At 44.8% G+C, this 26,062-nt stretch overlaps 1 protein-coding gene across 1 annotated transcript in view; it reads right to left on the bottom strand.

The window, feature by feature from the left end:
• Positions 1–25,835, bottom strand: part of LOC310777415 (fatty acid CoA ligase Acsl3-like) — a 70,649-nt gene extending 44,814 nt beyond the window's left edge. The window contains exons 1-4 of the mRNA XM_083637745.1: positions 25,694–25,835; positions 8,760–8,909; positions 7,542–7,917; positions 1,618–1,795 (exon numbers count right to left, since the gene is read on the bottom strand). Coding sequence (XP_083493871.1) covers positions 1,618–1,795; positions 7,542–7,916 — 553 coding nt within the window. The 5' untranslated portion in view covers position 7,917; positions 8,760–8,909; positions 25,694–25,835. The remainder of the gene's footprint in view (positions 1–1,617; positions 1,796–7,541; positions 7,918–8,759; positions 8,910–25,693) is intronic.
• Positions 25,836–26,062: the final 227 nt, after the last annotated feature.

Below are 26,062 nucleotides of genomic sequence, written 5' to 3'. Positions count from 1 at the left end.
GTCCTGCGTGATTATACATGAAGGGGAAGAGAGGATCAGAGATATGTAGATTGTTACAGTGTAGGAGAAACCCACCAAACGTTCAGCCAGCTCCTCCCACTCTGTTCACCTCATTTGAACACAGGTAACAGTACACAGGTGTGTGGTGTAAATTAGCTGCTTCTCCGCCTCCTTCTCTGACTTTTAGAAACGGTAATAGACAATAGAGACAACACTAACGGTGGATAGCTTCCTATGATACCATAGGCTGTCACTAGCTGACAGCTGCAGTGCTATGTCAACAATGTGGCCATGGCGACCGTAATGACGCTGATAGAAGGACGTGTGGATTTTAATAGGCTACAATAGACCCTTTTCACGGGGGCCATTTTGTGTCGAAAAGGCAGAATAAACACAGGTGCAAGCAAAACACTAATGAGGGTTTCCAAATTCCAATCATGGAAGTTGGAAACCCTCATTAGTGTGTTGCTTGCACCTGTGTTTACCCTGCCTCTTTGACACAAAATGGCCCCCGTGAGAAGGGTCTATTCAAATTGTGCTTAGAGGGAATTATTTTCACTGGACGTTATGACCGAAGAGATTTAAATATGTCAGACTCCAACAGACTTTTCCCAGTAAACAAACAGCAATCACTATATCGGATAACGTAAACCCTAGTCTCACGTGGTCAGAGCCTCGGTAGTGGAGGGTCTGAATCACAAGTCAGCATTTCCGGGTTTTTCCCGCACGAAAAGTTGCAGCAAGCCTCTGATTGGCTGGGCTGTAACGGAAGTCCGGCTGTCTGCGTGCATCGTTCAAAATGTACCGTCCCACGAGTTGCGTCACGCAAATAAGGAGGTCCGTGGTTGGCTAATTCATATGTCTGTCACGCATGTTTGTTTTGGTCTCTTTGAGTCGTGCGTGAGTTTGGATGGTGTCAGTGTGTCCTGTGATGTTTTACACAGACCCCATAAGCAGAGGAGGACGTACCAGCGTTAGTTAGCTTGCTCGCTAGCTGGTGATAGCGGGCTGTGTTTGCGTTTAAGGTAACTTCACGTGTGGAGGGAAATATTTTCTAAAGCAGTGCTTGTGTGGACGCAATTATTATGGAGGAAAACCCCCGTTTTCAAAAGTACCCATGTACAGTGTACGTGTGGACTAGGCCTCAGTCTACACGTGTCTTTCAGTTATTTCGTTACACAACCGACCTTATAGAGGTATGTATCTTAACCTGCAGAAATGTCTCTTGTTTTACTTGTTTTATGAGTTATTGCGTTTTATTATTATTATACAATGATACATTGTAGCATCTCTCTTGAAATGTGTTGCGCTGAGAGTCTATCAGGGCAATTTTCTTGGCCTCACTGTTGCACCTTAAACTATTTATGCCTGTTTTAGTTGCACTTTGTATGTGTTTTAGTGTATTCTTACTTGCACTTTGAATTTGTTGTGCATTTTTAATCTGCTGCTTTGTGTTTGCTTTTACATTATGTTTTGTTTTAATCATGTGTGCCTATGTCTCTGTGTTCTTTACGCTCGCTGCAAACCAAATTGCCCTTCTGGGACACTCAATAAACTTGAACTTGAACTTGAACTTGTCTCAGTGTCTTTCTGTCTTCACAGATTCCCTCGACTCACGTGGGAAGTTGTGCATGAAGCAGGCCTGGGCGGAGATGATCCACTCTGCGCGCGTCTCGCAGAAGATGGCGATGTTGCTGTGCGCCCGCTGGCCCAGCGACGCCAGGCCGCTGCCCATCTGCACCGCTGCTGCGTGGGTCTCCTCGTAGGAGAGCCAGCAGTACTCGCCCAGGATCACCTGCAGGGGGCGGCAGAGGCAGAGAGGGTGAAGGCAAGAGGAGCGGGTGGGTGAGGGGAGGAGGAGATGAGTGAGATGGTTGAGAGAGAGAGTGTGAGGGCGAGAGAGAGAGAGAGTTACTCCGCTAGAAGGTTTAAGCACACACATAGACTGTATAAATATGGACTGCCTCAATTGCTGCACTAACAAGTATGAACAATCGGGAGCCAGTATAATATATATATATATATATATATATATATATATATATATATATATATATATATATATATATATATATATTTATATATATTATCATTTTTACATTATATATATATATATATATATATATATATATATAGTATATATACTATAGTGCGTGTGTGTGTATGTGTCCTCTGCGCACACACACACACACACACACGACATGGCATTTTGACCGTCGCCATCTTGTTTTTTTGGGAGCCAGACAGAGCTATTAGTCCATGCTCGATGAGCTGTGTGATCACTTGACAGATGACCTGTCCATCATGTCATCAAAGCACAGTCTGTTTTATTGGCTACTCTATTTGACTTTAAATGGGACCATATTTACATTCACTTCTATGCAATCAGACTTCGACTTGCAGCCATAGAGTGTATAAAAAAAAACTTTATACATACAGACCAAAACCTTTTTTTTTTTTTTACCAGGCTGTAAACGTGTTTATTTCTGCTATAAAGTTGGGCATTTTAAGATGGGGGTCTATGGGGATGGACTCACTTTTGGAGCCAGTCTCAAGTGGCCACATTCAAGGAAATGCCGTTTTTGGTACTTGAATTTTCAGAAACAGAGGTTGGGGCCGGGTTCTATTATAGCACCTGAGTCTGTACCAGCACGTTTGTACCAGGAGAACCTTTTTTGGTGCTATAAAGAACACTATAAGAGAGGTTATTATTAGAAATAGTTCTACACAGACCCTATATGGGGTCTTTTTTAAGAACCACACTGGGCTGTGGGTCTTCAATTACCAGCTAAGTCATTACATACAGAAGCACTACCCTACAAAGAGATGGTATGTTTATGGTATGTTTTGCTTGCTGCGTATGAAGAAGAAGCAGGAGCAAAGGTTCACTGGGTGCATCTATCACCAAAGAAGACAACTTGTGTCTTTCTGATAGACAAAGCCTGAAGACCTGCCTGTATGTCCTGCTCAGAGGGACATCGCAGGGACAAATAACATAAGCCTTCTGGATATACTCTCCAACACTCATATACACTGATATGACAGAAGTCACATGGGTCCACACAGGGCACGCACACACACACGCATGCACACACACACGCACACGCACACGCACACGCACACGCACACACACACACACACACACACACACACACACACACACACACACACACACACACACACATTATTAAACGTGTATTACTGGGGTTATACTGGCTCCCAATGGTTCATACTTGTTAGTGCAGAAATTGAGGCAGAACCAGTGGGCAAGCTCGGAGGTTTTCCAATGAACACGCCAAAGTAATCCTGAAAGCTGTAGTTCTTCGAATGGCCACTTGAGGCCGGACTCAGAAGTCCAGTCGTTCGCGTTCACCCCCATGTTAAAATGCCCCACTTTGTAAGAGTGATTATTAAGCATCCTTACAGCCTGTTTCAAAACACAGTTTAGGTCTATATTAGCTAATTTCACCTTTTCATAACAACTGTATGGGAGTTATTTCTTATATAATGGAGTAAAATAGATTATATAAAAGGGGGTGATTGACAGGTCGCTTGTCCAGTGATCTACTTCTTGTATACTACTACACGCACGCGCACACAGACACACAGACACACAGACACACACACACAATATTTAACATGTGTTACTGGGGTTATACTGGCTCCCAATGGTTCATACTTGTTAGTGCAGCAATTGAGGCAGAACACATGCTGTCATACCTACAGTATACAAGTACTACTTGCAAGCACGCACGCACGCACGCACGCACACACACACACACACACACACACACACACACACACACACACACACACACACACACACACACACACACACACACACACACACACACACACACACAAATGTAAGTTCAACTCAAGTTGTTTCTCAAGAGTGTTACAGGTTGAAAGCATGTATCTTGCAGAAACAGTTGGTGTAAGTGGATTAGAAGCATTAGGAAATCTGGATTAGTGAGGTACTGTGATTCAGTTGTTACTGAATGTGAGCACGTGGACATAGGCTCATACTGTATCCACTCACACATACATGGACTGTATCCACTCTAGTGCTGCACGATTAATCGAATCGCAATCGCAATCGCGATGTCAGCACGTGCGATTGCATAACCGCAAAAGTGTGCGATTATTTTATTTTTTTCACGTCTTTTTGAGTGTGTGTGTCACACACACACACACACACACACTGTGTGTGAGAGCCTCCTTTAAACTAACGTTACACGCGACGCAGCAAACACACATTTCTCAGCCATCACACTGGGCATCAATACTAGCGGGAGACTTCTCCCATGCACTCCCGCAAATAAGTAATGTTATGTGCAGCAAGGTACATATTATCTACAGAGAGGGCGAGAGAGAACATCCATGATCGCTAACAGCAAGCTATGCTAATAACTAGCTAGCCGTTCGTTCAGAAACGCATGTAAACAGCCGTGTGATCAGTGAGAACGTCAGTAAAATAAGGAGAGAGCTGCAGGTGCTTATGCAGAACTAGTGCGCGATTAAGTACACAGTGGGGATGACCCGCTGTGATGAAGAATATAACGAGATTAACAAGGTTGATAGCAAAACACTGTCGCAGCTGCCAGCACTGGCAGCATCACCTCCAGGCTAGCTAACTAGCCTGTCACATGACGCCTTCATGGTCCCCTCGTTAAAAGTCTGCAGATGCACGTTCTCACCTCTCTCTCTCAAGAAGCGTCACGTGAGTGTGGCGTTTAAGGCCATCTGTCGCTACAAAATAAATAAACGGGGTGTATCATTCATTAGTATTGCTGGACAGACATGTAACTAACTTTGCAACTTTGCTGAGCCATCTTCTATGTGCTGTAACACAGTGCAGTTTCTATTTGACTGGTGTTTCTTTTTTACATGTTTGGGACAGGCAAATGTCTCAAAATGTTTTATTTTTTTGTAAAGATAATTTAATTTCAAATTGTTTTATTTTTTTAGTTTTAATATATTTTAAATTGTAACATATTTCATGTATTTTAGTCTGTGATATGTGAAACCGTGGTATTTTTGTCCAAGGTTATCATACCGTCAAAAACTCATGCCGGCACATCCCTAGATACCTAGTGGCAGTGGTGGCCCAACGGTTAGAGAAGCGAGCTTCAATCCCCGGGACCGGCAGGATAAATCTGGGTGGGGAAAGTGAAAAGGCAGCGCTTGCCCCTCCCTCATTACCACCACTGAGGTGCCCTTGAGCAAGGCCTTAACCCCAACTGCTCCAGTGGAGCTGATCAGTGGCCAGCAGATCAGACTGTGGTTGTACTGGTCAGCTTCCAGGTATGAATGTGTGTGTGAATGTGAACAGGGCACTCCTGAAAAAGAGAGCATTGCTCTCAGTGAGACTCCCCCTGTATAAATAAAGGTAAAAAAAAAACTCTTGTTTATTATATCGCAATCACAATCGCAATCGCAATATTGTCCACCCTAATCGCTAATCGCACCTTTTCCCCAAATCCTGCAGCACTAATCCACTCACACATACATGGACTAAACTGTATCCACTCACACATACATGGACTGTATCCACTCACACATACATGGACTGTATCCACTCACACATACATGGACTAAACTGTATCCACTCACACATACATGGACTAAACTGTATCCACTCACACATACATGGACTGTATCCACTCACACATACATGGACTGTCTCCACTCACACATACATGGACTGTATCCACTCACACATACATGGACTGTCTCCACTCACACATACATGGACTGTCTCCACTCACACATACATGGACTGTATCCACTCACACATACATGGACTGTCTCCACTCACACATACATGGACTGTATCCACTCACACATACAGTACATGTACTGTATCCACTCACACATACATGGACTAAACTGTATCCACTCACACATACATGGACTAAACTGTATCCACTCACACATACATGGACTGTCTCCATTCACACATACATGGACTGTCTCCACTCACACATACATGGACTGTATCCACTCACACATACATGGACTGTATCCACTCACACATACATGGACTGTCTCCACTCACACATACAGTACATGTACCGTCTCCACTCACACATACATGGACTGTCTCCACTCACACATACATGTACTGTCTCCACTCACACATACATGTACTGTCTCCACTCACACATACATGTACTGTCTCCACTCACACATACATGTACTGTATCCACTCACACATACATGTACTGTCTCCACTCACACATACATGTACTGTCTCCACTCACACATACATGGACTGTATCCACTCACACATACATGTACTGTCTCCACTCACACATACATGGACTGTATCCACTCACACATACATGGACTAAACTGTATCCACTCACACATACATGGACTAAACTGTATCCACTCACACATACATGGACTAAACTGTATCCACTCACACATACATGGACTAAACCTGCCTCCAAGCTCTCTGCTTGGGTAAAGTTCAGACTGAATGACGAGGCAACATATTTGAGTTGATCTGAGGATGATGCGGGTGTTAGTTTAGACTGGTGCATGTATACACTACAGTTTAGACTGGTGCATGTATACACTACAGTTTAGACTGGTGCATGTATACACTACAGTTTAGACTGGTGCATGTATACTGACATACAGTAGAGTCTATAAACAAATCCAACATGTCAGAGATGACACAAGGTCAAACGTGCCACATGGCAGCAACTTGTCTCTCATGCTTTTGACACGCTCCTTTTCCCCTAACACCACTCTCTTTCTGAACAACTTTCTATCTCTCTTTTTCATCTTGTATCCTTAATGCTTTCCTCTCAACACTACTGTCCAAAGGCCAGTGGATTTTGGCGCTCTGAAAAAGGTGAATAAGCCATCAATTGAAAGAGAAAACGTATGTATAACGACAACAATTGATTATAATTGAACAGATTTTGATTTGTGAACACTTGAAAGTTGGGAAATTTCAAGTCTAAAATTCAAAACAGCGGGCTTGGCCCTTCCAGTGTCAAATAAATCGTTTGCCATGCTGATTGGTTGAAATGAGGAATGCTGAGCTGATACCAACAACTTTTCTTTTTGGAACAACCTGTCCATCTATTTTCATACTGAACATATTTCGTGTATTTTAATTTATTTTATATTGGACGTATTTTTCATCCATGTTTTGTTTCAATATACTTTAGTGCTGTTATTTTATACACAGGATTGCCTGCTGTCATTCATATACAGTATATCAGAGTCATGACATGAGTCATGAAGACGCACTTGGTGTCGAAACGTTAGTCAATAGAAGTTTATTCTACACTTGATCCGTGTGCTCCAGGGCCATACTTTATTACTTTGGACATCTGAAGTCTCTCCTCTTCTGAGAGCACTGGACCAGCCTGCTGGGCTGCTTGGGTGGAAGCGTGCAAACAATATTATGAGACTTTTCATTCTTACAGTTCTGCTTAATACCCTGTTATGTGGTCATTGTTAGTTGTGTTATGTTTAATAAACCATCTTCACTTCTCTCTCCATCCCTCCATACATACCTTCTTAAACACCTTTCCGTTGCTCTGTTGCTCATCATCCTCGCTGATCACCTCCCTGGTACCCAGGCAGTCTCTGTGGGGGAATCTCCGGGCTGCGTACTCAAACACCTTGTCCAGAGTGTCCACCCCGGGGTGCAGCGACGCCGCCAGCCTCTTGGTGGCGCTCAGCGCCCGGTAGGGTCCCTCGGGGTACCCCGACACGGAGCGGGCCTTGGCCCTCTGGGCTCGCTCTTCCTGGGAGCCGCCGAAGCCCGGATCAGGGCCGGAGAGCCAGCTGAGGAGGTAGGAGGGCAGGAAGGTGATGGAGGTGTAGATCCACACCATCAGGTGGAAGAGGAGCAGCAGCATGGGGTTCAGCTCCTCCTGCAGCTTCATCCTGGGGAAGGTGGGTGAGAGCAGAGGGGGGTGGTGCTTGGTTTGATGGGCAGGCATAGCTCTAGGATTGTTTTCTAAGGGGGGGCTTGGGGGAGGCTAGACCAATATGTGGGGGGTAGCCAAGAAAATAGTACATTTTCATGACTTCAGAGTTACTTTATAATGAAATTCGGATGTTTATATATATTTTGGTGTGATAGTGTCTTGTAATCCCATGTGGGATGGGCCAGAAATGGCATAACACGGAAATAAAAACGAACTAACTAACTAACTAACTAACTCACTCTAGTTGGGTTTCTTTCTACAGATCAGTCTGGACTTCCAGTCACCCACAATGACAACGTAACCGGCCAAATCAGGGATGGCGTCTCCCGAAGCAAAGACTGCTAATGTTAACAGTAGTAAACACAGCCAAAAGCGCCGTTATTACAGACATCGACTCAATAACAACAATTAAACAAGAACAAGAGTACTATGCACTAGTGGAGTTTCTCAGTGCAAAATACATTTCCGCCGTTCTTTTGAGTGGATTTGGCCGCACTGATTGGCTGAAGGAGTTGTCTGTCAAGGCAATTACTCCCGCCCACTAGACTGATAGGTAGAGTGAAACAGGATGTGAGGTCTCGTGATCAGGATGGTTTGGACCAGGCTAGCTGGCTAAAGAACTGGAGTTGGTCCCCGGGCTCTGCACAGTGGCTGCCTACTGCTCCTAGTTCTAGGAAGGTTCCTAGTAGAGGATGGGTCAAATGCAGAGGATGAATTTCCCCAAGGGGACAAATAAAGGATAACTTAATAACTTAAATTAATAACTGAATAATAATAATAATAATCATGTGTCTGTACCTCTTCTTCCTCGCTGTCTTTTTGCGTCTTTTTCTCAATGATGATGATAAAGTACAGAGAGTTTCCTCCTGCTGATCGAGTCAGTCCCGCTTTTCTTCGGTCCCCTCCTGCTGTGGCTTCTTGGTTAGAGTCCACAGGTCCGCACTACCTCTGCAAAATAAATGACATGACCTCAGTAATAGAACAACCACTACAGTCTGTTGTAACTGTTGACAGAGTGTACGACAGACAGACAGAGTGTCCTGAGATTAAGCTTCTGCTGTTCAAACTTCAGCTCGGCCTCATTCTGAAACCGTAACCAACAGGCCCACGCGTCACATGTTCCCTGCACTCGCCAAAAAGCAGAAGGGAAACACAGACAGACAGACAGAAACACACACACACACACACACACACACACACACACGCACACACGCACACACTCTCTCACACACACACACACACACACACACACACACACACACACTTCAGCTGTTTGTTTGTCCGTTGAAATGTTCCTCTGCCTGCCTGTAAGCCCTGTGTCCAGTGGACTAACTAAGAACACAGCATGAACACAGCAGAACAACTCAATGACACTCTGCCCCACTGTTAGCCTGGCCTGACACTGAGAGAGAGGGGAGAGAGAGGGAGAGAGACAGACAGACAGACAGACAGACAGAGAGACAGACAGACAGACAGACAGACACACAGTCAGACAGACAGACAGACAGACAGACAGACAGACAGACAGACAGACAGACAGACAGACAGACAGACACACAGTCAGACAGACAGACAGACAGACAGACAGACAGACACACAGTCAGACAGACAGACAGACAGACAGACAGACAGACAGACAGACAGACAGACAGACAGACAGACACACAGTCAGACAGACAGACAGACAGACAGGCAGACAGGCAGACAGACAGACAGACAGACACAGACAGAAGATGTCATGAAATAAGCAGTGGAGTAGGACTGATGAAGAGAAACGAGAGATGAGATCAAGTTTGAATCAAAGTCTAATATAACCTTAAGGGCCCTGCATGAGAGAGAGGAAGAGAGGACAGCAGGAAGGAGAAGAGAGAGAGAGTGACTCACCCTCTGAGAGAGAAAGTGAAAGCAGAAGCAGACAACAGTGTGAAATTGTATTGTGTGTGTGTGTGTGTGTGTGTGTGTGTGTGTGTGTGTGTGTGTGTGTGTGTGTGTGTGTGTGTGTGTGTGTGTGTGTGTGACAGGGTAAAAGCCACTAGACAGAGCGAGGTCGATGTCAAAGAGAGGAGCAGGTAGGACACAGACAGAACAGTGTGACTAGTCTCTTAGAACAGACGAGTTGGCTTCCGCAATTTTCAAATGCTTCTTCCGCTCATTAGTCCAATCAGATTTTTTTTTCGTGGACACACGTGTCGTGATTGGTTGGATTCCGTCGAACTTCCTTCCAGTCTGAAGGTTTTTTTCCCAACTTCCTTGTGCATGTTCTGGGGGTGTAACGTACAGACTGTTTATAGTTGCATTCACCGGATGTAGATGAGACAGTCTGTTTTAAGAGACTACCTCCTGACTGGCCCCACTGCCCCTATTCAACACAATGATGAGACGGCAGGATCACCACACACTCCCTCAACTGGGTGAAGTCTGTGTGTGTGTGTGTGTGTGTGTGTGTGTGTGTGTGTGTGTGTGTGTGTGTGTGTGTGTGTGTGTGTGTGTGTGTGTGTGTGTGTCTGTGAATGGACCATTTTTACAGTGCTACGGTCTATAGCAGGGGTGTCAGACTCATATTAGGTAGAGGGCCGGATTTGTTCAACTGAGACCTCATGGGGGCCGGATTTTGTTTTTTACTAAAATCAATTCGACTCATTTACCGGTACTAGGGCTGGCACGGATCAGAAAACCCACGGATCGGATCGCGTGACGGATTTTGAGCCACGGATCACGGATTTTTCGGATCAGCAAAAAAAAAAATATATCAGATTTTTTCTCTCAAAATTAGATTTTCGATTAGATTTTTTTAATACTATTATAATTCTCTAACCATTTGTTGCCCTGCACAGCTCAAAAAATATTTTTTTCTCATAAGTGACACAATGTATGCTTTTACTCTGAAGGCAGAACGACCCAACTTCCTGTTTTAGGTGGCACTGCTATGCCTAACTTCGTGGCTGTTGCTTGCACCAGTCACATGACACGGGTACAGACCTACAGACCAGACCAGGTCAGTCTGGAAATATAACGTTGATGCTACGTTAAGCTACTCAGTGGCCCCACGTGTTGTTTTGTTGTTATGTGTCCTAAGGCAACATTTCACCGTCCGGTGATAATGTGTTTGTGAAACGTGTGCGCGCGCGTGTGTGTGTGTGTGTGTGTGTGTGTGTGTGTGTTGTGGCTCTCGTTATCTTGTGCAGCGCGCAACACGCTGATCGCATTCCTGTGCTTTTTCAGAGGTGTTGAAATAAGTTTGTGTGACTCTGTCTTTAGTAGCCACTAGCCACAGCCTTCAGACATACTTTACAGCAGCGACAAGGGATGAGGAAGCTCAATTGTGCTTGCCATGATTATGCCTGTCTGTGTCTGGCTGCGCTGGGCGTTCTCATACACGAACATTAAACGTTAAATGAAACGAAGGGGGGGGGGGGGGGGTCCGCGGACTATTGATGTTCCGAACCGCGTTCCGAACCGTGGGGGCTGATCCGTACGGGTCACGGATTATCCGTGATCCGTGCCAGCCCTATCATTTACCCATTTACTTCACAAAAGAAATACTGCTCTTTCCATTTCTCTTTTTCGACAGCATCTTGTTGATTCCTTTGTTTTTTGGTAGGTAGCCGAATGCGCAATTCAATTCCGGCGTGGCATCATGGCGGCTTTGTTTACACCTGATGACCTACTGACATACTTCCTTGTAGTGCAGGTTAATTAACTTATGAATGAACTCTTAGCTTGCTTATTAGCCACACGTAGTTCATGATAATGGGGTGCGAATTTATTAATAATAATAATATATATATATATATATATATATATATATACATGTATATATATATATATATATATATATATATATATATATATATATATTTTTTTTATATTCCAAAACATCTCGCGGGCCGGATGAAACCTGCGGGCCGTATCTCTGACATCCCTGCTCTATAGTATAAATACTGTATGTGTTGCGTGGATTTTGAGTTTGTGTCACCCCCAAATTGCCCGCACACACTTACACTTACACACACACACACACACACACACACACACACACACACACACACACACACACACACACACACACTTCTGCATTCTCGTTGTGCAGGGTGGTGATGGAGACTGCACCGCCTGATGGTGGCAGTATTTGGGAGCTGTCCAGGGTGCTGAACAGAGATCAGTGTCGACCCTCTGCCATGGCATGACAGGCTGCCTGTAGTTCTTGTTCTGTCCACTAGGTAGTTGTTGTTCTGTCCACATGCCTTGGCACATGAACATTTGCATATTCAAATACAGACCTCTTATCTGCCTGAATCACAAAGTAGCGCTGCAACAAAGAAGCTTGTCCCGCCTCCACTAACTGACACCACACATTAGGCCCCGCCTCCACTAACTGACACCACACATTAGGCCTACTTGCCTAGATTCCATTGCTATTATTATCAGCATGGGGTATTTTGAGGCTGAATGGAGATACACTATATATAGCTCAGTCTTTTCTATGGAGTGGGCTAAATGTTCAGTTGTAAGTCAAAGCCGCATGTGAGACTAAAACAAGACTTTACACAATGATCAAGATTACGTAAGGGTTAATGCACGACGAGGTGTCCATTATCACTTTTTAAGGGACGACGTGGAGGCGTGAACCGTCCGAGGCGAAGCCGAGGATGGTTGCCTCCGCGAAGTCCCTTAAAAAGTGATAATGGACACCTCGAAGTGCATTAACCCGCTTATACCATGGTCACTTGCCAAAGAAACAAAACAAGACCATTCATTTATATTTTCATGCATTTTGCAATCAAAATCTAGTTTTCATAACCTTGAATATGAGTTGAGAACCGGCGAGATAAAATAGTCCCCTCGGCTGCTCAAGATTAGGCTATCATTGGATAAAATGGCTGCTTAGTTTCTACACCTGGCACAATTCTAGAATCAAGCTAACTAATAATTTGGCCAATTGTAGCCTATGTAACAACATACAAAATAAAACGGCAATGTCTGAATGCAACGGCATGTAACTGGGTTGTTTAATCTCGCATTCCAGGGAATTGCGTTAACGTTTGCGGGTCTTATAAGACGTAAATGACGCGAGGCAGGAGTAGAGTGAAAACTATCTGCTTTCAGTATGTTGGAGTCCAGGTATGTTTTGTACAAGGACGTCTCTCAGTGTGTTGCTGTTAACTGCCCATTGCGTTGTTTTCTTTTTGTTGATCTCGTCTTTTTCCTCTTTGACTTGATTTGTGCATAGCGGGTGGACCCCTTGATTTGTATCAGTGATAAGAGGCAGCGCGCGCTCTCCCAGAGCGCCTGGCTGCTGGAAGTTGTAAACAGGGGGTTTGACAGTTGACAGCTGAGAGCCCGGCTTCTGTCAGCTGACCAGAAGAGCCGGCTTCTCTCAGGAGAGGGAATCTCCGAAACGAAAATGATTTCTCTCTCTCTCTCTCTCTCTCTCTCTCTCTCTCTCTCTCTCTCTCTCTCTCTCTCTCTCTCTCTCTCTCTCTCTCTCTCTCTCTCTCTCTCTCTCTCTCTCTCTCTCTCTCTCTCTCTCTCTCTCTCTCTCTCTCTCTCTCTCTCTCTCTCTCTCTCTCTCTCTCTCTCTCTCTCTCTCTCTGTGTCAAAGGCCGGGCTCGCCCCCGCTCGTTTCTCGCCGAGAAGAGCCTGGTGACGCGAGGTTAAAAAATCTCCGAAACGAAAATCAAAATTGTAAATAAGAGTTATTTTTGATAAACTGAGCACACAGGGGTGATTTAAATACTTACTTTGACCGAGTCAATTTTTTTCTCAACATCCAAAATTGTCATATTAACCCTTAACGGGGGGGGTATAGAGCTCAAACTGCTCTCCTGATAACACTGATGAAACTATGGCGCATTGATATGAACGGTGAACAGACCATTTAGCTAGGTGTCCATTATCACTGTACAATATCACAAAATAATGGACACCTTGCAGCCAATCAGAATCGAGTATTCACCCAGACCATGGTATAATGATAAATAATGATCAGTAATGTGGATATACTGACAAAGTGGGTGAAGGCAAATAATAGAACAGTCTGGTCAGTTCATCACTTAATTACTGTAATGCAGTATTTAAAACCAGGAAAAGACAACACTTGAAGTTTATATCCTGAAATTATGATATCCAAAATCTAAACTGATATCTAGTCTCATATCACGATATCGATATAATATCGATACTGTCCAGCCCTATGGTCACTGCACTGGATACTGTCCAGTAGGGGTGGGGGAAAAAATCGATACACCACAGTATCGCGATATTTTGCCTGACGATATTGTATCGATATTTGGACGCCAAGTATCGATATTGCAATTCTTTTTTTTTTTTTTTTTTTTTTTTTTGCAGGCCATGCCAGGCCACCGGGCTACTATAAACTTTAGTTCCAAGGCCAGCAGTAAACAAACGGTAGCATATTTTCATTTTGTTTTAACAGTAACAGTTTTGTCATAACAGTCATTTACAAATTCCCCAGTTACTGAATGGGCTGCACAAAATGTTTTGTGTAAGTGAAGTGAAGTTGCAAAAACTACATAAGTACAGTAGTCCACACACACATCCAGTTAAGGTGGACTGTAAAGGAGCGTTCACACCGAGATATTTATTTTTCGCTCTGTCGCTCAAGTCAACCCTTTGGAATCGCTCTGTCGCTCTGTTTAAATCGCTCATCAACAGGCACACGAAATGACGGACATGTGGGGGATATAACGTTACGCAATGTCATGCTGTTTGTCCACTATGAGCCACCGTCATTGTTTACAAGCTAAGCCTATCAGCGTGCTCCTAATGCGAGCTGCATACCGGTAGTACAGACTTCACTTCATGTCAGCTGTCAGGCTGTCAATGCGGTTTGTTGCCACACTAATAAACCAGCGGTTTGTTCCAAGCCAGAGTGATCCTTGACTCGCTCTCACACGGCAGCCAATCAGCATTGAACAGCGAGCGACTGAGGCCAGCGTATTTTCGCTCGAGTTGGGATATTTCATCTTGAGCGACGAGCGTATTTTCTCCCTATCGCTCTGTCTCTGCCGCTCGGACGCCCAGCGATTATTCTCCCAGGCGAATATACGCTCAATCGCTCGTTTGCATTGACTTTGTATGTAAACTCGACGCCAGCGACTAACTTTAATAGGTCGGTGTGAACGCAGCTTTAGTAGACTGTAACAAACAGTTCAGTTTGTCAGGTGCATGCAACTATGACATGACTTTATGAAAGTTGTTGGTCTGTCTACTTGACAATGTTGCTGCAATAAAATGGTTGAAGTCAGATGTACAGACTGAAAAATTGTTCTTATATAAACCAGATGTTGACAAAGTTTTCCTTTGGGGACATCATTTGCAGTTGAAAAAGTAAGAAATCGCAATATATCGAAATATCGCAATATTCAATATATCGCAATATCGCAATATCGAAAATATCGAAAATATCGCAGTATCGCAATACTATCGTATCGTGACTCAAGTATCATTTCAGTATCGTATCGTGGGCATCTGGTGATTCCCAACCCTACTGTCCAGCCCTATGGTCTCTGCACAGGATACTGTCCAGCCCTATGGTCTCTACACTGGATACTGTCCAGCCCTATGGTCTCTACACTGGATACTGTCCAGCCCTATGGTCTACTCTCTACACTGGATACTGTCCAGCCCTATGGTCTCTACACTGGATACTGTCCAGCCCTATGGTCACTGCACTGGATACTGTCCAGTCCTATGGTCTCTACACTGGATACTGTCCAGCCCTATGGTCTCTGCACAGGATACTGTCCAGCCCTATGGTCACTGCACTGGATACTGTCCAGCCCTATGGTCTCTACACTGGATACTGTCCAGCCCTATGGTCTCTGCACAGGATACTGTCCAGCCCTATGGTCACTGCACTGGATACTGTCCAGCCCTATGGTCACTGCACTGGATACTGTCCAGCCCTATGGTCTCTACACTGGATACTGTCCAGCCCTATGGTCTCTACACTGGATACTGTCCAGCTCTATGGTCTCTACACTGGATACTGTCCAGCCCTATGGTCACTATACTGGATACTGTCCAGCTCTATGGTCACTACACTGGATACTGTCCAGCTCTATGGTCACTACACTGGATACTGTCCAGCTCTATGGTCCCTACACTGGATACTGTCCAGCCCTATGGTCACTATACTGGATACTGTCCAGCTCTATGGTCACTACACTGGATACTGTCCAGCTCTATGGTCCCTACACTGGATACTGTCCAGCCCTATGGTCACTATACTGGATACTGTCCAGCTCTATGGTCACTACACTGGATACTGTCCAGTCCTATGGTCTCTACACTGGATACTGTCCAGCCCTATGGTCACTACACTGGATACTGTCCAGCCCTATGGTCACTGTACTGGATACTGTCCAGCCCTATGGTCTCTACACTGGATACTGTCCAGTCCTATGGTCACTGTACTGGATACTGTCCAGCCCTATGGTCACTACACTGGATACTGTCCAGCCCTATGGTCACTATACTGGATACTGTCCAGCAGCCCTATGGTCACTGTACTGGATACTGTCCAGCTCTATGGTCACTGCACTGGATACTGTCCAGCCCTATGGTCTCTACACTGGATACTGTCCAGCTCTATGGTCACTGTACTGGATACTGTCCAGCCCTATGGTCACTGTACTACTAGATACTGTCCAGCAGCCCTATGGTCACTGTACTACTGGATACTGTCCAGCAGCCCTATGGTCACTGTACTGGTGGGGAATCTTCTCCAAGCACAGGAAGTGAGGAAGCAACACTTAACAGTGGAATCCAAGTCCTAAACAGTCGCCTAAACAACAGAGAGCGAGAGCTCCGTCCAGAAGAGAGCTGGACTCACCAACGATGGCTGAACCTCTTCAACACCTCCATCCCGCGTTATTTCGAATCGCACATAGGTTCCGCAAAAACCACACCCTGTGCCCGCCTAGGCAGCAGTCAAGCGCCGGGATTGGCCAGGCGCTCATGCTCATGTTGGGCTCTCTGTTACAGGGACACAATTCCTGTGAGAAGCAACAACACCAAGCGAGGCTGTAACGAGGATATTGAAAGACAAAATCCTACATCGCACCAAAGCATACAATGTATTTTAATGTTATTTGACTTTCTGACCACCCGCCTCAGTCAGAATAACAGATGCTGCCCTTGGCCATTTGGAAGGCTAACCATTTACTTTTGGTTTTATTTATTTTGTATGATTCAACTTTTTATCTATGATTTTATATTATTGCATGTTTTTGTAGATTGTTGGGACTTCACTGGCCTGGAACAAACGGCTGGCCTGGGCGGGGGGGAGCTAGGCCTATGTGCTGTAGCCTATTGTATTTTAAATTTTATATTTTTTATATTTTTCATTTGCAGGTTAAACTGTCAGCTGAGCTCTGTTATTGAAGCTTTGGCTAAAGGCCTGAATTTTACAATGATGTTTTGAAATAAATGTTTAAAAATCGATTGTGTGTTAAAAGCTTATGTTTTCATTGCCGTTATTACAGTAATTTATTTTCAATGCCCACTATCAAGAGCAATTTGGTTAATAAAATCGCTGGGCTGGGCACAGTGTTTGTGGTGTGTGGGAAATGTTTGTTTGAAAAGCTTGTGTGTTACGTTTTCATTAGCGTTAATACACTAATAATTAATTTCAATGTCCGCTATCAAGAGCAATTCAGTTGGTTCATGAAATCACTGGGCTGCGTGCCGTGCAGTGGTTGTGGTGTGGGAGATTCCAGCTGTCAAAAGAAGACAAAAGACTTGCTCCTGGCCAATCCCAGCACAGGGCGTGGTTTTTGCGTAACCTATGTGGGATTCGAAATAACGCCTCCATCCCACCACACACTGAAGAAGACATTGCTTTTAATGGCCTCATGTGACTTCATTTCTGGGTAAGTCCTCGAAACTCACACAGTTACTCACTGACATTAAGGCCTTTTGTCATAACTTCATCATCAACTGCTGTTATATTGGGTAGCTAAACTAATGTCTTCTGTCAAAATGATCTTAGCACACACACACACACACACACACACACACACACACACACACACACACACACACAACACACACACATTGCATTAGACCTCCAATAGTCTATTTTAGCAGCAGTAATACATTATTCATATGAGGGAGAAGCTAATCTTCCCCCCTTGACCACATCCCTTTCTAAACCGCCTACCCACACACACACGCACGCGCACGCGCACGCGCACGCACACGCACACACACACACACACACACACACACACACACACACACACACACACACACACACACACACACACACACACACACACACACACACACTACCCACCTACACACACTCACTCACCCCTGAAGTGTTCTTTTGAGACTTATGAATAAATGAGAGAGTTTAGCGGAGGCGGAGCTCTCCTCCTAAACAGCCACCTGCTGCCTCTGGGACAGCCTCCTTCCTCTCAAACTACAGCAGCATTGTTGCACCAGTGTCCTGTTACCCAGTCAGGACACCTCTCTGCATCAGAGGCTGCTGGACTGTTACCCAGCCAGGACACCTCTCTACATCAGAGGCTGCTGGACTGTTACCCAGCCAGGACAGGGCTGAGTGATTGGGGACACTTCCTCTTCCGAGTATCATCCAATGCCCCCCCCCCCAACCTGCTTTCTGTGGCAGGGTCCTTTTTGCTGTCTGAAGTGAATGTGGACAGCATAGAGGATACAGTTTGTCTGAAGTGAATGTGGACAGCATAGAGGATACAGTTTGTCTGAAGTGAATGTGGACAGCATAGAGGATACAGTTTGTCTGAAGTGAATGTGGACAGCATAGAGGATACAGTTTGTCTGAAGTGAATGTGGACAGCATAGAGGATACAGTTTGTCTGAAGTGAATGTGGACAGCATAGAGGATACAGTTTGTCTGAAGTGAATGTGGACAGCATAGAGGATACAGTTTGTCTGAAGTGAATGTGGACAGCATAGAGGATACAGTTTGTCTGAAGTGAATGTGGACAGCATAGAGGATACAGTTTGTCTGAAGTGAATGTGGACAGCATAGAGGATACAGTTTGTCTGAAGTGAATGTGGACAGCATAGAGGATACAGTTTGTCTGAAGTGAATGTGGACAGCATAGAGGATACAGTTTGTCTGAAGTGAATGTGGACAGCATAGAGGATACAGTCTGTCTGAAGTGAATGTGGACAGCATAGAGGATACAGTTTGTCTGAAGTGAATGTGGACAGCATAGAGGATACAGTCTGTCTGAAGTGAATGTGGACAGCATAGAGGATACAGTTTGTCTGAAGTGAATGTGGACAGCATAGAGGATACAGTCTGTCTGAAGTGAATGTGGACAGCATAGAGGATACAGTCTACCAGGATAAGCAGAAGATCGCTCTGGTGGAACAGAATTAGGGCGTGAGGTGGACTTGAACTAGCTTCACCACAGTTTCGCTTCCCATGGTTTTACACGTCTTACACAAGGTCTCGGTCTGCTGTCAAAAAATAGACTTCCTGTAGCATCTCTACATTTGAATATCATTATGTGACACGTGAGAAAATACTGGCTCTGTGTTTCATGACAGAGTCAGACAGCTCAGTAATGTGCTTACTGGTTGGTTACCCAACTATAGAGCTCAGCCATTTTCCTCATGTAACCTAAGATGAACTTTGTGGAGGGGGGGGGGGGGGTAATTTTTATTTATGAGAATGCATTTCTCCATTGTTGAATGATACCACTATTTAATTTGTAATCACTTATCCGTTAACACATTGAGTGCCACAGCGCTTCAGTAAAATTGTCTGCAGCCTGTGCCAGATTCACTTCCATTCAGTTGAAAACAGCTATAGAATTTTTTCTATTATGGCTATATTGACGGGGCTGGACTTTAATGAAACATTGAACGCTCCTGCTTCTTCCAAAGAAGAAATTTTGTTTCTAGACAGTTCCATTATGAAATGGCAGCCTCTGAAAAAAGTGCACTTTCAAGGGTTTTCTGTCGTTTTTTTTTACTTTCCAAGATATAGTCACTTTTATGAATACCTTTTGCACTCTAATTTCGAGCACATTCACTGACTCTGGCTGGTGTTTTCTGATGTGGTGGCGTGGTGCGGTTTCTGTGCAGCCTGCGTGCCCCCCCCCCCCCCCCCCCCCCCCCCTCTCCCCTCCCCCCTCTCCACCTCTGAGCTGCGGGCTCCTCCCACACGCACAGAGTTTGTTTTCTCGACTCCGTTTTTGCCCCGGACAGATCCCAGCGCGCATCAAGGAAATGATGCGCGCTGGCAAACGCGACTGAACGAAAAGGCTTGGCCGTTCGGCTTCAGATGCTGGCTTTCTGGCAGGAAATCGTGTGGAGATAGATAGAAGCATAAGAGCTCAGTTGTGAGCGCGGATGCAGCCGAGCCCACTCTCCGCTGTAGACAGAGCAATATATACGGCTCTGGCTGAAGCATGCATCGTTGATCACGGCTTTCTCCGCTTTCTCCTGCACAAAGTAAAGGATCTGAGGTGGGTGGCGCAGCTTCCGTGACGATGTTTAAGGTGGCGCCGTGTGATCCCTTGAAGGGATTCATGCTCACTGGCTAGGTACGACCTTAAACAGCAGAATTATGGAATAATATGAATTATGATTTTAGGACGTCCACAGACGTCCTTGGCACTCCTCGTTACTTTTTTTTAGGACGTGCACAGACGTCCTTGGCACTCAATGTGTTAATTAGCCTATATAGCCCCTAACTTTTTTGAGATTTTCAGGTCAAGCCATGAGTCCGAAAAGGTTTGGAACCACCGATCTAGTCTACCCAATTTTTTACAAAATAATATAAGAATAATAGTTCAAAGAAGTTTAAACTGAATCAAGAGGCTTAGGCCTGGTGATGTTGTAACTGTACGATGGTGGAGTTAGCTTAGCCACTATGTCCACAGACTCTAGGCTATTTGATATAGCAGTGGGGAGTGCCCTGTGTGCTGTGCCCAGGTGCAACCTGGCACATTGAACAAGGGAAAGGAGATAAGGTGTTGGTGCGGTCACAGAGGGAAGGAGGTTGTATTGTGTGTCACTGTCTGCCTACGGGTCAGCCTTACAACAGCCAGTGTGTACATACGATGCCCAGGTAGGACTCACACCCAGGTGCTGCCTGGCAGGGTGTGTGTGTGTGTGTGAGTGTGTGTGTGTCACACTCAGTACCACCAGGTGCTCCCAGACTGGCACTTAAATCTCCACACACACACACACACACACACACACACACACACACACACACACACACACACACACACACACACACAGAGCAGAACATCAATCACACAAAACACACCTGTCATTTCTTGGTTTTGATTTGATCTGCGTTATCTCTCCAGTCACTCCAGGGCAGAGCGACGGGAGATTGTCCGCTAGTTCATCGATCGCGGATGGTGTCGTTCTCTAGCATGGATTAAAAAATAATAATAATAATTAAAGCTAAAATATATGGCCTTTACTTTGGCAGCCATTAATATACCTGGACGAAACCCTGCACTCCCCAATGAGCAGAGACAAGCCAGTTCCTCCAGTGGCTCCAGCCTGACAGGCTGAGTGAGTCAGACACACACAATGACAGCACATGGCCAGCAGGGCGTTTCCTAATGATCCAACCACACCTTAACAACCCCACTCACAAGCCCAACTCCACTCTCTTTCATTCATTCTCTCTCTCTCTCTCTGCAAAAGCTTATGACCCTCATATTAGAATTTGCACCACAGCGATACCAAAGACCTTTAACATAAACAGAGACACCCCAACTTCCAGTCACTTCCTGTATCTGTGCCACGGAGGTTTCGCCACTGCCACGCCCCCATTAGGGGACTGGTCAGCCAATGAAGTGCCACACCATTGACAGACAGCCAATCACAAGCTGATAACCACGCCCATTTAGGAGAGCAAATTATTATTGGCGGAACCCGGGTGTGGGGGCTCTCTATCTAAAGGTCTCTGGTAATACACAAGCAAGCACAAACCCAATGCCTTACCTTAAAGTATAGCGTAGAGGAGCAGATGCAATATTATGTTGTTGTTGCTCAACGGAAAGCAGCTTTCTGCAACAAGCAGCAGCTTTGGAAACAGCCTCGGATCACTGGCTTCATTGGGTAATATTCTGACAAGGCCTTTAAGAAGGTAGTGGGGTGAGCAGTGTGTGTGTGTGTGTGTGTGTGTGTGTGTGTGTGTGTGTGTGTGTGTGTGTGTGTGTGTGTGTGTGTGTGTGTGTGTGTGTGTGTGTGTGTGTGTGTCTGTGTGTGTGTGTGTGTGCATGCGTGCATGTGTTTGTTAGAGGGCACCATTGCTTCCTTAAGGGATAGTGTGAATGGGCTCTTTTGTGCGGCGACGTCACCCACTCAGCTAAGCAGGCTGAAAAGTTCAAAATGACCATTGTGGTGAAACGACATGCCAGCACACGACACAGTCCCGATGACAGTGTGTGTGTGTGTGTGTGTGTGTGTGTAAGTGTGTGTGTGTGTGTGTGTGTGTGTGTGATTGTAAAAAGGGTGTCTGTGGAATGTTTGTGTGTATGGGTGAGTGGGCGCATGATAGCTAGGCACACACACACACTAGCCTAAAGGCTGGATTCACACAGGATCCAGCGCTCTGCATTGGTTTCCCCACACTCCATTCATAGTCAATGGGGGGTAAGTCCGCGTGAAAAACACGCAGTGGTCATATAGGCTCACAATCAAAGTGATCCGGTTATTTTGTCAATGAAAGCCTGCCTACAAAAACAGCCTACAAACTTTTAAAATCGTCTTTTCCTGGTTCGCTCGCCTCGCACACATGCTTGTTTTGAAGGGGAGAAGGCAGAAAGGGGTGCTGACATGAGACACTGATCCCTACAATCGGCGTACTACAGCTGCAGTACACGCTGCGGCCACTGCGTCTCGCTGGAGTCTGTCTGTCTGAATGTAGCCTGAGTCTGAGACTAGGAGGCCAAATCTGATTTGTGAACTTTAGTGACCTATTAATGACTTTATCCAGATTGGTTTTATGAGTCTGGACGCTCCCAAGTCTGATATGTGTCACTTGTCCCAAACCACATATGGAGGTAGTTTCCAATCTGCTTTCGACTGATGTGACTTGAGTGCGGACGCGCAGATCCACCAAATCTGATTTGAACGTCACTCGCAACTCGTCATCAAATGCTTCTGCGCAGGAAAACCACGTCACCAACGTACGTATTTACTGACGCCCACGTCGTTACCATAGCAACCCATGCAGATAGGCTGTTTAGGTCTGGACACACAGATCGGACTTGAGAATCAGATTTGTGGCAGTGCGGACACACTCCCAAATCAGATTTGGGAAACCAATCAAGATAATGATGATTAATGACTTTATCAGCAAATGGGATTTGCCTGTAATGTGAACATGGCCTGAGTGCATTTCTTTTGCCCATTCCAGATAATGGCGTAATCAAAAGCTTGCCAAAGCTCTGAGTGGTCTTAAGCATGATTTGAGTGAAACAACATAACTGGCTGGATTATGTGGCTCAGACCCTGTGCATGGTGACACAAACTATTATGCAGACATGCCAGTTACCAATCTGTTTCTTTGTCCATTATAAACTCTCTACTTATGTGTTTCTGACATGGATTACAGGTTCTTAGTATACTAATACTGCATACCTACCTACAGCATATCATCTGTAGTGCATAATGAGATATGCTGCACCTTACTATGTTGGTTAGCAGTGTTGGGGGTAACTCATTACAAAAGCAACATATTACATGCAATATATTACTTTTAGCAGTAACTCCGTAATATAACTTATTACTTATAGGATTTCAGTAATATTATACAAGTTACTTTGTCAAGTAACTCAAGTTACAAATTGAGTTACATTTTATTAAATCAAAGCACATATTTAAAAAAGATACAATCATTTCCTAATCAAACTGTGTGTTTTTATGCAAATAACCACTATAGATGACAATAACAAAGGAAAAGAATAACATTTAGAATTTTGGATGGTTTACACTGATTTCAAGACGGTTTAAATTATTTTTCGGGATGGTTCGGGGCGGCGATGTCATTCTGCTGCTGCTGTTGTTTTGGTAAAAGTAATGCAAAAGTAGTGTAACAAGTAACAAGTTACTCTACACAGACAGTAATATTGTAAAGTAACTTATTACTTTCAAATGAAAGTAACTAGTAATATGTAGTATATTACATTTTGAAAGTAACTTGCCCAACACCGTTGGTTAGAGGTGGAAGTTCAGGTAATAAGGAAGTTCAGGCACAACATTTGCCCTTTTCAACCCTCACTCAACAGCCTACTGAGTTCATAAATATCATATTTACTTGAGATATCTTTTAGAACACCATAATCATGTAGGCTTGCTTGTATATTCTTGGGAATATGGCTTAGCGGGAGGAAGTCAGTGCAGTCTGTGTGCTCTCAAATCACATCGGACCATCCCTGCCAGACAATAGCATCTCTGTGTATAGGCACAGGCCCTCCCTAAAGGACCTCCACAATTTGATAACCGTTGCCATGCGCCAACAATGCACTCCAGCAGTGCAAACACGTCCAACTGGCCAGCATGGAGGAAGCAGCTTGCAAGGCTTTGAATGTTAGAATGTGGAGGACTGTTGAGAGAGGTGTGTTCACTCATTTTAAAAAGTGAATAAGAATCCTTTAGCTTCCCCAGATCGGCAGAGGGTGGAGCAGCAACCAGGATAAATAAATTAAAATTAGCACTAATGGGGGATAAAAATGGGATAAAAAAAATCGGGGAAGAAATATTAAAAAGAAAGAAAAAATAATCCTTTAGCTTGAATATCATAATTGTACTGTAGCCTACTTTTTTTTTTTACATGATTACAATATGCTTTTGTGACACATGTACAATTTGTACAAATGTGTATAAGCAATGTAAAATCCCGGTTCATCCCCAATCTAGCTATTCATGTCCACATTGCTCACTGACAGAACTGTAACACCATAAGACCCTTATAAATTAGTCATTCTTCTTCCATTTTCTCAATGAGCACAACACACATAGTGCTGCACGGTGAATGCAGATTGTATTACTATAGTAGTGCATACTAGCCAGGTTGGTGGTATCAAGGTATTCATTTCTCAATAGTGAGCCAGACACGCTCCAAACGGTGTCAAGCTAGCCAGAATAAAAAGTATAACTTCCGGTTACGGTTTTCATGGTACCAAGCACCATGAACAACATGCATGTTGCCAAGTAAGTGAAGTACCAGACCAAAATAAAGAAAATCTCTATGGGAGGAATCTGTAGGCCTATTGTGTTATCCAAAATGTCCCTTCCACAGCATATAGTCACAGAACCTCATAGGCAGGGGTGGAATTAATCAATGCAATTAGGCTACTGTAGGCAAATTACTGTAATCAAGTACAAGTAGTAGCCTAAACGTTAGCATTTTTCAGAACAATTTATTTTGCTCATGCTTTACTTCAACTTACTTGACCAGTAATTCTTCTACTCAAGTAGCCTAAATGGCTATTTCAAAGTTAAGCAAAGTAACAGTAGGGCGTAGCCTATGCCACAGTGGGACTACAGAAGATAGACAGACAGACAGACAGACATACATTACATGTTAACTGACAAATAGCCCGATATGGTTTTATTTTGAAGGTCAGATCTCCTTACTTCCGGGTGTTTTCCTGTCTATCTGCGGGAGTGTGACGCAGCTGCTGCATCCCGCACATCTGGGCACAAACCGGCACGTTAACGAAACAAACGCTTACCTCTGGATGTGTCGCCCCCGGTGTCCCGGACTCCCGGTGCCCCCGGCTACAGAAACGGTGCAACCACGCCGAACGCCCTTTAATTCAGGCACGCTCTGAAAAACGCTTTGCGTTGAATTGAATGAATCCCCGTAGCGGCTCGACTCTGTCCACTTTCTGTCATCTGAGCCCGGAAGTGACACGCGCGTCGTCACCCAGTGTTGTTGCACGAGGAGGAGAGGGGGCATTCCCTGCCTTCTGATTGGACTCGTGAAGGTGGCGCGTGCTGGGGGCCGGTCCATGCTGGAAAGGAGGCTCGAGGTTACTGTCGTTCAGAGCGAGCTACACGCCCCCCCCCCCCCACACACACACACACACACACACACACAC

The sequence above is a fragment of the Poromitra crassiceps genome (genome assembly GCF_964638095.1).
Source record: "Poromitra crassiceps genome assembly, chromosome: 5".
Classification (NCBI taxonomy): Eukaryota; Metazoa; Chordata; class Actinopteri; order Beryciformes; family Melamphaidae; genus Poromitra; species Poromitra crassiceps.
The sequence above is the reverse complement of the archived record's forward strand: the minus strand, read 5'-3'. Positions and strand labels throughout refer to the sequence as shown.